This window comes from Cupressus sempervirens, chromosome 11 (assembly GCF_028749045.1).
Source record: "Cupressus sempervirens isolate cs-2001-9-10 chromosome 11, ASM2874904v1, whole genome shotgun sequence".
NCBI classification, from domain to species: Eukaryota; Viridiplantae; Streptophyta; class Pinopsida; order Cupressales; family Cupressaceae; genus Cupressus; species Cupressus sempervirens.
Window position 1 is genome coordinate 279004664 of NC_143128.1, and position 13851 is coordinate 279018514.

The window sequence follows — 13851 nt, forward strand, 5'->3', positions numbered from 1 at the left end:
CTCCTCGTCACAATCTTGGGGCTGATAAAGGGAAGAAGCCAAATTCAGGAGAGGAAAAGGATGCTGAGGGCTTTGTACAGGTCAAGGCTCACAACCGTAATAGAGGTCAAAAGAGGGCTTTGATGGAGAGACAAAAGGAGGATACCTTTAATCAATTTGAAGTTCTAGATGAGCTGGGGCAACAAGAAGTTATTCTGGGATCTAGTAGTTTGGCTCAATTGGTTGTGGAGCCTGATCAGGAGTTTGTCTCTTTCGACCCTCCTCCTACTCCACAGGTTGAATTTTCTATGCCTATGGTCACTAATGGGTAGGCAGGGGCTCAGGTGTCTCTGGGGTTAAATGCTGGTTGGGATCAAGAAGCAGGGGGCGTGGCCCTTCCTGCAAGGAGTGTAGTTTTGAATATGGATAAGCGTGGCAAGTCTTCTCCTCACTTGGGTATTCTTCAGAAGGATGGCAAGAAGGGGGTTTATGAGAAAAGTGGTAAAAGTGGGTGTAAGAAGGACATGGAGAAGATTAAGATGATTGGTGAGAATTTGGTGGAGTTAGGAGCTATCAAGACCTTGGATTCTCATTTCTCGGCTTCCCAGAAATGATCATTATTTCATGGAATGCAAGGGGCTTGAACAGCGGCCCTAGACAAAAAGTTGTTCGAGAATTGGTTAGAATTCATTCTCCTGATGTTCTTTTTCTTCAGGAGACCAAAGTTTCTTTTGAGAGTATGATGAGTATAGCTCCTAAATTGTGAAAGAATGGTCAATGTCAGTGCATTGGAGCGCAGGGATCTTCAGGGGGGGTAGCTTGCCTCTGGAACCCACGTAAGATCTAGCCTATGTGGTGGATATCCTTTAAATCTTCTATTTCCTTGGTCTCTCTATGCTACGATTCTGGAGAGTCTGTTCTTCTCTCCAATGTCTATGCCCCTGCTGAGCTCCAAGGTAAGATCCTTACATGGAATAATATTCATTTAGTTCATGGGTTATTTCCTTATCTGCCATGGATTATTGCTAGAGATTTTAATGCTATTCTAGATCTCTCTGAAAAATGGGGGGGTATTGCAAGACTTGAGCCCTCCTCTATGCTTCTTCGGGATAACATTTTGGCACTCAATCTCATCGATATCAAGCCTAGTAATGGCCAGTTCACCTGGAATAATAGAAGAATAAGAGATAATTGCATTGCAGAAAGACTAGATCGCTTCATGGTGTCCTATTTTTGGGTGGGTGGATTATGGTCATCCAGGTCTGAGATTTTAGATTGGAGAGGGTCGGATCACTGGCCCATTAAGTTAGTTATTTCCTCCAACCGGTTGCCTCAGAAGCCACCTTTTAAATTCCATCTTATGTGGTTAAGGGACCCTGACCTATATGGCTATGTTGCTGAGTGGTGGAAGGATGGTAGACCTGTCTTTGGTACTGCAATGTATATCTTTGATAAACTCCTACAATATGTTAAATTTCAGCTTAAAAGATGGAACAGGTATTGCTTTGGTAATATTTTCCAAGAGAAATATGCGGCCTAGGTTGAGTTGAATGATATTACCAGGTTGTTAAGGGAAGAGGGGGTGTCAGATTATTTGTTGCAGGAGGAAGCTAGGGCTCTAAAAACTTTGGAGGAGTGGGAAATTGAGAGAGGAAATCTACTAGAAACAAAAAGCTTGTATAATATGGCTTCAAGAAGGTGATAAGAATACTGCTTTCTTCTTCAATTCAGTTAAGGCCAAACAACATGGTAACTCCATATCAACCTTGGTAAATGCTAGGGGAGAGACGCTCTCTTCTTCTCAGGATATTTTCAGTGAAGCTGTACAGTATTTTGAGTCTTTATTTAGGGAGGTTTCAGAAGGGGACTCAGTTGAAGAGGCCCAAGTCCTTTCTTGTATTCCTTCTTTAGTCTCTTTGGAAATGAAAGAGCATCTTATGAGCGCCATCTCTTTGGAGGAATTAGAGGGGACTATTTTCCAAATGAATAAAGGAAAAGCTCCAGGTCCAGACAGCTTTTCAATTGAGTTCTTCCAGGAATTTTGGGATATTATCAAGATAGATTTACTAGCAGTTGTTCAAGAATCCCAGAGAAACAAGCCAATGCTCCGGGCTCTGAATTCTACTTTCCTTGCTCTCATCCCCAAGGAGGAAGGGGCTGATCGGATTAGTCAATTTCGCCCTATCTCTCTATGCAATGTTATTTATAAAATTATATCTAAGCTAATAGCTAACAGGTTAAAAAAGTGGCTTCCCAAGTTAATTTTTGAAGAACAGAGTGGCTTTGTGATGGGGCGCCAGATCCTGGATGGGGTGGTTATGGCGACTGAGACTATTCATTCTATGGCCAATTCTAAAGACAAGACTATGTTCATTAAGTTGGACGTGGCTAAGGCATATGACAGAGTCCGTTGGTCATTTCTCCAAAGGATTCTGGGTGCCTTTAGTTTTGAGGAGGAATGGATTCAGTGGGTTTTGAGTTGTGTGAATTTGACTTCTTTCTCAATCTTGATTAATGGGGAACACTCTAATCTCTTTGGTGCTTCTCAGGGATTACACCAGGGCGATCCCCTATCTCCTTATTTGTTTCTTCTTTTGGCAGAAGGTTTGGGCCGGTTGATAAAAAATAATGTGGAAGGGGGCTTTATTCAGGGATGGCAATGGGGAGGAGGTCTCCTTGTACAATCTCACCTACAGTTTGTGGATGATACAACCTTGATGGGTATGGCTACCATTCGGGAGGCTTCTAATATACACGGAGTGTTGGATGTTTATCTTGCTGCTTTAGGTAAGATGATTAATGAGGACAAATCTTCCATTTATTTCTTTAATACTCCACCTTCTATTCAGAGGAGAATCACTCATATTCTCAGATTCCAAATTGGAAGTCTTTCGATGTTCTACCTCGACATTCCTATCTCTGGTGGTAGGCATTCTAAGGAATCATGGCAGGTTATTCTTGATAAGTTCCGAGCCAAAGTTACTCATTGGACTCACCACTGGCTATCCTTTGCGGGACGGGTCCAACTGATTCAATCTGTGGTTCAAGCTCTTCCTCTCTATAAGAGTATGGTTCAGGTGGTGCCGTTGAGCTCTGTTAGGGAATTGGATTCCTTAGCAAGACAATTTTTATGGGCTGGTAATCTATCTTCAACCAAGTGGAGTCTTGTCAAATGGGAGGTTGTCTGTAGTCCAAAATGGTTTGGTGGTCTTGGCTTATAGCAATCAGTGCTGACTAGTACTGCTCTGGCTGCTAAATTGTATTAACGGTGGTGTGTGGAAAACGAACAGGTATGGGCTAGGATTTTGTCTCTGAAGTACCTTACAGGGATCCCCCATAATGATATTCCTTGGTATGGCTTGTGTGGGAAAGGCTCTGTGATTTGGAGTACTCTCAAGAAAGGAACACCGCTCATTAAGGGTAGCTTACACTGGATCTGCAAAAGTGGTTTAGAGGCTCAGTTCTGGCATGATGCTTGGGATGGGTATCCTCCCTTGGTTGTTTAGTATCCTCTTTCGGGGTGTGACTGTAATGCCCTTAGGGGTGTGGATGTGTTGGCCTAGTCCCCTAATCCCAAGGGCGTTTATACTGTTTCCTCTGGTTATCAGGAGTTGCTCTCCCGACAGCTGGTGGGAGGGGAGGTTCATTGGTGAAAGAAAGTTTGGAGTCAGTTTTCTTGGCCAAAATGTAACTACTTTATTTGGACCTTGGCTTGGAACATGTGCCTGACATGGGACAATATTCGAAAGAGGGGTTTTTCTAGCCCGTCGAGATGTATCATGTGTAGTAGTGGGGAAGAAGACTCTATGCATTTATTCTTCCATTTCTCTTTCACTCTACAGTTATGGCATTTCTAGTGGGAGGTTTGGAAACGCTCGTGCATTCACGCCTCCTCTCTGATAGATTTTTGGTTGAGACTGGGGAGGCCCCCATCCCTGGCTTCCTTTTTGCAAGATGTTTGGTATACTGGTCCTACCTTTTTGCTATGGCAGGTCTGGCTAGAACGAAATCGGAGAATATTTTGGCGAGAAGCTTTGGGGACTCAGCAAGTATGGATTAGAATTCTGGGAATGATTCAGGACACAGTCTTAGCTAAAAGTGAGGTGGTGATGCCTCTCGAGAGGGACGATGCTATAATGGTTGACAGGTTTGGAATTCAAGGAATTTCTCCAGACTCTGCTTGTGTTAGGAGAGGCAGAAGGGTGAAACATAAAGTCCAAAGGATAGGGAAGTGGATGTCCCCTCTGGATGGCATTCTGAAAGTTAATACTGATGGTTCATTTAGGGGAAACCTAGGGCCTGCTGGTATAGGTGGGATTGGCAGGGACTCTTCTGGAAGGGTTTGTTTTATATTCTCAGTCAATAAAGGGATGCAAACTATTAATAGAATGGAAGGTTTGGCTATTCTTTATGCTTTGTAGAGGGCATATGCTTTGGGCTGGCGCAAGGTGATTTGTGAATCTGACTCTCAGGTTCTTGTGAATCTTCTACTTGAGAGGAAGTGTTCGGATGTTAGTTGGGAGTTGTCTTTGATAGTGCAACAGATTTTATAGGTTAGTTCTATGATGGATTCAGTGTCTTATACCCATATTCCAAGGGAGTGGAATAGGGTAGCTGATAGTTTGGCAAAGTGGACATCTAGAAATGTAGATGGTTGGCGGATTGATGAGTGGGAGCAGTTGCCAGGTGAGTTATGTCAAGACTTGGAGAGAATGTTGTCAGAGGATGCAAGTGGAATCAAGGAGAGTTGATTTTGCCTCTATGGTTTTTATGTGGTTTCTAGTGTTTCCTGGGGTTTAGGCCTTGTTCTGTTTTGTACTGCTTTGATCTCTTATTCAATAAAGTTTTTACCCCTCTTTTTTCAAAAAAAACATAAAGTTTTAGTAGACTTCTAAATAAAATAAAATATGATGTCTGCATTTTAGTATATATTTAGATTAAATTTGATATAACTTGATTTTTTTTACATTTTACATTTTACAGTTTAGTATGTTGCTAAATTAACCTTGATTTGGTTTAATTTTTCAATAGGAACAATGAAAATAATAATTTTAACTATCATAGTTTAAATATATACACAATTTAGTCTATTTTTTAATCTTATTAAAACAAGAAATGCTCTATGACAAGGCCATTCAATATTCATTAGAAATTTCTAATTTTATACATAAGATGATGACCAAAAAAAATTGGAATGAAAATTTTTATTAGAGTGAGAAAATCCATATAATTTCTAGATCAATTCATGACATACGTGAAAGTCATACCTACACAAATTTATTTTACAAGGAGTTGATGATCAAAACCCACAAGCATTAGTTTTATTCTTCACTCATTATAGATTCAAATGTAACCATAAAATGTTAAATATTAAAGAAAGATCATCAACAAGAAACACTATTTCAAACCCCTGAAGAATATTAAAGGGACCCACAAGCGTAGATCTATGGGAAAAATGAGAAATAATGAATACCATCAATGGTGTTTCACACCTATAGAGATTCAACATAGTTTTTTCCAAATTGGAGGCTATTGAAATAGAAATGGAAAAATCCTTCAGAATTTCTATAGAAAATAATGCAAAAAGCTACAACAAAAATGAAGAAGAGAATGCTCATTTATTTTTCAAAATCCCATAACAATGATAAGTGGAAATAGTGGCCATAATTTCTAAATAGGGAATCTCACAGATAAAAACCTCATACCACACAAGAAATTATACTCAAGAGAAAAGTAAAACACTTCTTTTAAAAAAATTTGAAAATTGGTCTTAGAATAAAGAGGAATTGGTGGTCCAGCATGTAAACATATTGATAAATGTTGGTCATATTTTGCAAAGCAAACAAAAACCATTGTTTTTAGTGATGAAACATTTTCTAAAGAACCAACATATGAGCGAATGCAGATTTGAATTTGAACAAATAGAACTTCCCAAAATGGAAACACTTGGTGAGATTGGTATTTCCTTTTATTTATTGACAGTGTTTCCAAGTCATTAAGAAGTATTTTATTGTTTATTAGGATTAGACTCCAAGCTACATATGTAACAAAAATAAACAATAGAATTTAAAATACATTAATTTATTTTGTATTATGTATCAAATATAAATAATAGAATTTAAAATTTATTTATTTATTTTTATATTGGAGAAGATTTGAATTCAATACAATATAATTGCTTATAAATAGAGTTTGTCATTACACCAAATATTCTTGAATGCTAGATTCAAACACTCTTCAACAATTTTACTTTTACAAGTTATTTTCAAATTGAGTTCTCAAATATTTTTTCAAGGGTGCCAATTGAGTTTCTTCTTAATCACTTTGCATGATGGGTTTGTATATTTCAACTTTTGATCTCTTTCATTATAACATTTTATGATCAGTAAAAACATTATTATATAATTGTGATTTGTTGACTATTTTGTTTTCCATTTATTTTTCCTTTTTTTTTTTCCCTATTAAATATCATTCATGATATTAAATATATAAATACATTATATTAATGGTGCTAAAGACATTTTTCTATTATTTTAACCCATGAATACAAAATAGAAATGCCCTACTTGTAGTTATATGTTTTTACTCCCTCACAATTTACTTATGTTTGATAATGAGAATCATGTTTCTAGATCAAGGCAGGAAAAGCTTAAATTCCCTATATAGCACATGTTTAACTATTATGTCAATAAAAATGTTTACATATACTGAAGTGATTGAATCTCCTAGCCTTTGATTTTTTTTTTGACAATGTTCCATAGAAACATGACAAGACAATGTTTATTTTTCCTTTTTTTTTGTTATATATGCCCTACTAAATATCATTCATGATATTATGGTTGTTATATTAGTAGAATACTTTCTAGATATGTTACCAAAAAAACTTCTTTCCAAATCTTAAATATAAATACATTCTATTAATGTTGCTAGAGACATTTTTATATTAGTTAAACCCATTATTAAAAAAAATATTTAAATTGTTGGATAAAATTTTAAAATTTTATACTTAATATATATTTTAAATGTTTGCAAAAATATATTTTAATTTTTCCTTATTAGTCCTTACAAGAACAAAATTGATTTAAAAAAAAAAAAAGAATATACAACTTATTGCTTACTACTTACTAAACAAGTTTAGGATGGGTACTACACAATGATTTTAACTATACCATTTGTCTATGATAAACACATCATCTGCAATATGTTGTCTCACATTACTCATTATTTATTTGGAATTTTGTAGTAGAAGATCAAATTTTTAAATCACGGTAAATTATTTACATTTTAGAACAATTTGCTAATTGACCTTAATTCATCCAACTACCAAGCATCGTACACCGTACTCTTTGTACCAAGGTTTTTTTCTTTGCCACTTGTCATCACCATTGATACTTCACTTAACATGAGTATCATGATCTCATGAATATTCTCAATCTATGTGGCTAAAATCATACTCCATTTCATGTATGATAAACAAGTCATATAATGAGCTTACTTCCACCAATGAGGCCCACTTCCACTATATGGTGTCACCTTCCATACTTTGTCACATTAGCAAAGACCTACATTAGTAGGTTGTTTCAAAAATGCAAAGAACAACATGGTTAGAGTATGTGTTTAATTTAGAAATTTGTAATTATCCACTTAAAACAATGTGTGAATTCTGTCTGGAAAATATTGCATGTTTCTCCTGGACAACATCAAGATCATTTTATATTTTTTGGGAGAGCTACTCTGATTTTTGAAAATAGGACAATTCTAGTTATATGGTTTTTCCCCCTCACTGTTTTCTTATGTTGGAAAATGACAATCATGTTTCTAGATCAAGGCAAGTAGAGACTAAAATTCCCTATATAGCACATGTTTAACATGGAAATGCTTGGTGAGACTGGTATTTCCTTCTTTTCCAATTATTGGATTTTTACAAGTTATTTTCAAATTGAGTTCTCCAATATAATGGTATGATTTGAATTTCTTCTTAGTCACTTTGCTTGAGGTTTATATGTTTCAACTTTTCATCTCTTTTAACAAGATGATCAATTAAAACATTATTATAATTGATTGATTTGTTGAGCATTTTGTTTTTTTGTTTTTGTTTTTTTCCTTTTTTCTCTTATAGATGCCCTACTAAATATCATTCATGATATTATGTCCTTTCTATTAGTAGAATACTTTCTAGATATGTTACCAAAAAGTATTCCTTCCACCTCTTAAATATAAATACATTATATTAATGGTGTTAGAGACATTTTTAGATATTAGTTTAACCCATGATTAAAAAATAATTTAAATTGTTGAACAATTTTTTTAAAAATTATACTTAAAATATATTTTAAATGTTTGCAACAGTACATTTTAATTTCTCTTTTTTAGTCCTTAAAAGTACAAAACTAATTTTTTAAAAGAATATACAACTTATTGCTTACTACTTAACAAGTCTAGGATTGGTACTACACAATGACATTAACTATACCTTTTGTTTGTGATGCACACACCATCAACAATATGTTATCTGACACCACTCATGGTTTATTTGGACTTTTTGTATCATATGATCAAATTTGTAAATCATGGTAAATAATTTTCATTTCTATACGGTCTACCAACTACCAAAAATGGTACACCATATTCTCCATACCAAATTTTTTGTCTTTTCCCTTTGCCATCACCATCAATACTTCACTTGGTGTGAGTATTATGAGCTCATGAATTTTTTTTTAGGAAAAGCCCCTACATTAGCAAGTTGGTTCAACATAGTAGAGTATGGTTTTAATTTAGCATACAATATGGTTTTGAGGCAAAGCCCCTACATTAGCAAGTTGGTTCAGAGGTGTAGAGAACAACATGGTTAGAGTATACTTATAATTTAGAATTTTGTAATTATTCACTTAAAACAATGTGCAAATTCTGAATGGACAATATTGCATGTTCTTCCTAGGCAACATCAAGATCGTTTTACATTTGTTGGGACAACTTTTGCAATACTTGAAAAGTGGATAGTTTAGCTATATGTTTTTCCTCCCTCACTATTTACTTATGTTGGAAAGTGACAATAATGTTTCTAGATCAAGATAGGTAGAGCCTAAATGCCCTATATTACACATGTTTAACTGTTATATCAACACAAATGTAACTTACATTTACTGAAGTGACCGAATCTCATAGCTTTTGATTTTTATTTTTCTGACAAGGTTCTATAGAAACGAGGCTTGTTAACATTGGTTTTTTGTTTTATTTACTGATGGTGTTTCTAAGTTGTTAGGATGTATTTTATCTTTTATTATGATTGGACTCCAAGCTACTTATACAACAAATATAAACAATATAATTTAAAATGCATTTATTTATTTTTGTATTATGTATCAAATATAAACAATAGAATTTAAAATGTATTTATTTATTATTTTACTAGAAAAAAAATTGAATTTGGTATAATTTAATTGCTTATAATATAGACTTTGTCATTACACCAAATGTTCTTGAATGCTAGATTCAAACTCTTCACCAACATTCCTTTTACAAGTTATTTTAAAATTGAATTCTCAAATATATTTTCAAGCGTATGAATTGAGTTTCTTCTTAATCACTTTGCATGATGGGTTTGTATGTTTCAACATTCCATCTCTTTTAATAAGATGATCAATTAAAGAATGATTATAATTGATTAATTTGTTGAGTATTTGGTTTGCTCTTTATTTTTCCTTTTTTCTTTTTTTATAGATGCCCTGCTAAATATCATTCATCATATTATGTCCTTTCTATTAGTAGAATACTTTCCAGATATGTTACCAAAAAAGCTTCCTTCCACCTCTTAAATATAAATACATTATATTAATGGTGTTGGAGATATTTTTCCATTAGTTTAACCCTTGATCAAAACATAGTATTGTCCTACTTTCAGTTATATGTTTTTCCTCCCTTGTCATTTACTTATGTTGGAAAATGACAATCATGTTTCCATATCAAGGCCATAAGCCTAAATGCCTTATATAGCACATGTATAAATGTTATGTTAGCACAAATGTTTTCATTTACTAAAGTGAACGTATTTCTCAACCTTTGATTTTTCATCTAACAAGGTTCTAGAGAAACAAGGCAAGATAAGTTTTTTTTTTTTTGTTTTTCATAGATGCCCTACTAAATATCATTCATGATATTATGTTTGTTCTATTAGTAGTATACCTCTTAAATATAAATACATTAAATATTAATGGTGCTAGAGACATTTTCCTATTAGTTTAATCGATGATTAAAAACTAATTTAAATTGTTGGAAAAAAGTTTTAAAATTTATACTTTAACATATATTTTAAGTATTTGCTAAAGACATTTTAGTTTCTCCTTTAGAAATATGATGGGATTGCACAAAGCTGAGATGGCCATTTACAAATATGACAGGGAAATCATGCACTTTTTCTCTCCGCATGCTCTTCTTAAGAGTGTGCTGGTCAACAAGTCAAAGGATGATGGACAATAAAGGTGGCGATTCAATAGTTTTCTTTTCAAAGTTGGCCACGTCATTTGTAGGCGGGATGTTCACGGCAGTGACCGAACTTTAACTCATACGCATATACATTGCCTTGCACTCTATGCCTCTTACCTTTCATCCAATTTATATATTATTGCAATGTCATTCAAAATGTTTGCTTACTATCCACTGGTAAGCTTTTTTTTTTTTTTTTTCCTTCAAATATATTCAACTCCATAATTTTTTGCCTTAATCTGTGCATCTGTGCATGGTATGTTTGTATGTTTGAAGTTTTTTTTTAATGCTATTATGATTGATTTTATATCTACTATATATTTCTTTTTTTTAATATATTTTTGTATATAGTTATCTGCCTTCCCCATCGTTGGATAAGGAAGGACGTCTATCAAGTAATTAATGAATGCAACAAAGTTCTTCTCCAATCTATTTTCCAGACTTGTCTATGATCAATGAACTTCTTGTGCATTCCACCCTTTGCCTTTTCTTCGGTCAATTTTCTACTAACTTTTTGATAAAATCAATCTTTCTTCCAGCAACCATAAATATCTCATAGATTTCTCTTTAATTTCCCTTAACCAGAGATGAAACAAATTTTTTTTCTATCGATTTTCATTTTCTAAGAAGTACAACATTATGTTGAAGGCCTACCTATTGTGAACTGTGTTTTGTAAAATCTTTTTCATGGTTTATAATGTTCTGCAACCTCTTTATTTTTATTTTGAATTTTGTAGAAAAAATTACTTTATTTTGATTGGTTCTTTTCATTTTAACGGGGAATATATTATTTTTGGATTCAAAAATTCTTTGTAATTTTTTCATTATGACATTTGGCATTTGTTTGCATAGGGGACTATATACATGAAATTATTTTTCAATTGTCTTTTTTATATTAATTTTGAATTTTGTAGAAAAATATATTTTTATATTAATTTTAAAAAATTTAAAAAAAGAATCTTCATTTTGATTGATTATTTACATTTTAGTTAGAATTATAAAATCACAAAAAAAAATCTATTTCTGTATTTTGTATTTTGTTCTACTATTATGTGGGTCATAAAACACACATTAACATACCATTTTGAATATCATTTGCTATTGATTGCAGAAATGCAATTGTTTGTAAAATTGTACCTGAAATACGATTTGATGAAAACATCAAGAGTTGAAAACAAGCATTATAAAAAAAAAATTCCCAGCCATCTTCCATGAACCAAACTGGCCTTAACATTTAGCCATTGTCGTGCTGGTCAACGAGTCAAAGACAAAGACCAATATTTAATAAAGGTAGTAAATAAGTGAAGATTTAATAATTTTCAAAGATAGCCACGTCTATTGTCATTCGATCAACAACATTTTTGGACTCTAGCAGATAATCAATAGTCATTTTCTACAGAAAATCTGTGACAAGATCGACCTTTCTGGTGGATTCATTATTAAATATCTGACAAAGTTTGCCTCAAATTTTGTCCTAAGGCTAATTTTCTTCTGCTAATTTTCCACCCAAAACCAGCCGGACATTTCTGTGTTGTTGATGTTGACTGGCGTGTGGTTTTTCTTCAGTCAATTTTCCCCAAAATCAACGATAAGATCAACGATAAGATCGACCAGACTTCTGAACATTGATAAGATCAACGATAAGATCGGCCTTTCCTTGACAATTTTCCCCAAAATATCAGACTTCTGTGGTGGGATGTTCAAGGCATTAAATTCCAATCTTCCAATAGATTCCTATCTTCCAATACATTAAATTTAAACATTATTCAGATGTCATTCAAAATGTTTTCTGTCAATTTTCAACAAAGTGCCCGGTTGAGATTTTGATCAGTATGTACGAATGGTTTCAAATCATGCGTGTAACTTACGAAATACTGGTCCCCAAAATACTTTTCTACATAATCTGTAATCTGACTAAGTTTGCCTCAAATTTTGCCCACAATACCGGTTAGACTTTTCTCTGTTAATTTTTATTCTGTCAATTTTCCACAACTCTCCAGACTTTTGAACACTGAAAAGATCAACGATAAGATATGAGACTTTTTTAGGCGGGACGTCCACGGCATGACAAAAATTTCCAGCTCTTCATTTATCTTCCTTTTCAGTTGTAAGTAATTTTCTATCAATTTTCTATCTCGCATGGGACTTACGAAATATACGAATTGCGATTTTGATCGGGATGTACGAATTGTTTCAAATCTCGCGTGGGACTTACGAAATAGTTTGCCTTTGGTTCGACACTTAAATAAACATTAATATTTTAGTGTACACATACTATTCTTATGTGTACCACTATTGGGGTAGCAATGTATATGCATAAAGTAAACCATATCAATAATATGTATCATCCCAAATATAAAAAGTGAATACCAATAAATGCCTTTGTATTTTTTGATGAAATGTGTGAAATTGTCAAAAAAAATTTAGTGTTCAACTAATGGTCTCTATGTGTTAGATATAGTTTATATTTTATATAATAATGTGTTATTTTTATAACAACAAATAGTCTTTTTATGTTGAAGTATTTGTCCTTTTGTGTTATATATAACAAAAATTTATGATCAATAATAACTATTTGGTCCATTTAAGTTGCATATATGTTACATTTCATATAGTTATACAATATTTTATTAACAACAAATGATAATTTTAAATTCAATTAGTAGAGATTTTTAGATTACACATTTCACTAGGTGCACTATTTTAACGAGTTGTGTGATGAGTCACACCTTCAAACCTTAGTTCTAGGTAGTTCAATGTCCATTTTACATTTTTTCTTAAAAACGAAGGTCTTACGACATCTCATGTAGCAGCTACATGTTGACGAAGTTAGCCCTCACCACCACTGGGTCCTCTCACCTATATTGTGGAAAATTGACTAAAGAAAAAATGTTGGAAAGTACCGGGAGGTCAGTCAACATCAACAACATAGAAATGTCTAATCACCACACCTCCACTTCATGACACCACCACTCAATTTTACGATAGTCGCTATGTCGCATAGGGTAAAACACTTGCATCTTTTGATAGTGATAATGTGACTATCGTAGAACTTATAAGGATCGAACAGTATGCAACAAAAAGGAAAAAGGTAACTTAAGGGCATGAAATATTTGAACCAGACATGGAATATCCGCATTTTAAAAGGTTTTGTGCCCGAATGAATTCAAAAAGAACGAGACCTAGGGTTTGAAAAAGGCTTTCAAAGGTTATCAGATTTGCAAGACAAAAAAACAGAAACCCTAGTCTCCAACAATGGACTCAATTCTAATTTTTTCTATCTTGATCGGGGAATTTTTTTTTTTGCAAAAATCAGACCAATGGTGGCTCTGTCTGGGGATGATAGACTACCCAAGTATATACAAGAATTTAGAATCTATGGGTGAGCAA

The 13851-nt window shown here is 33.7% G+C and overlaps 1 protein-coding gene across 1 annotated transcript; it reads left to right on the forward strand.

Moving 5' to 3' along the window:
* Positions 1-829: 829 nt before the first annotated feature.
* On the forward strand, positions 830-1519 carry LOC149529198 (uncharacterized). The gene has a single exon (XM_089808119.1). It carries the CDS (start codon positions 830-832, stop codon positions 1517-1519), a length of 690 nt encoding a protein of 229 aa, XP_089664245.1.
* The last annotated feature ends 12332 nt before the right edge of the window (positions 1520-13851 follow it).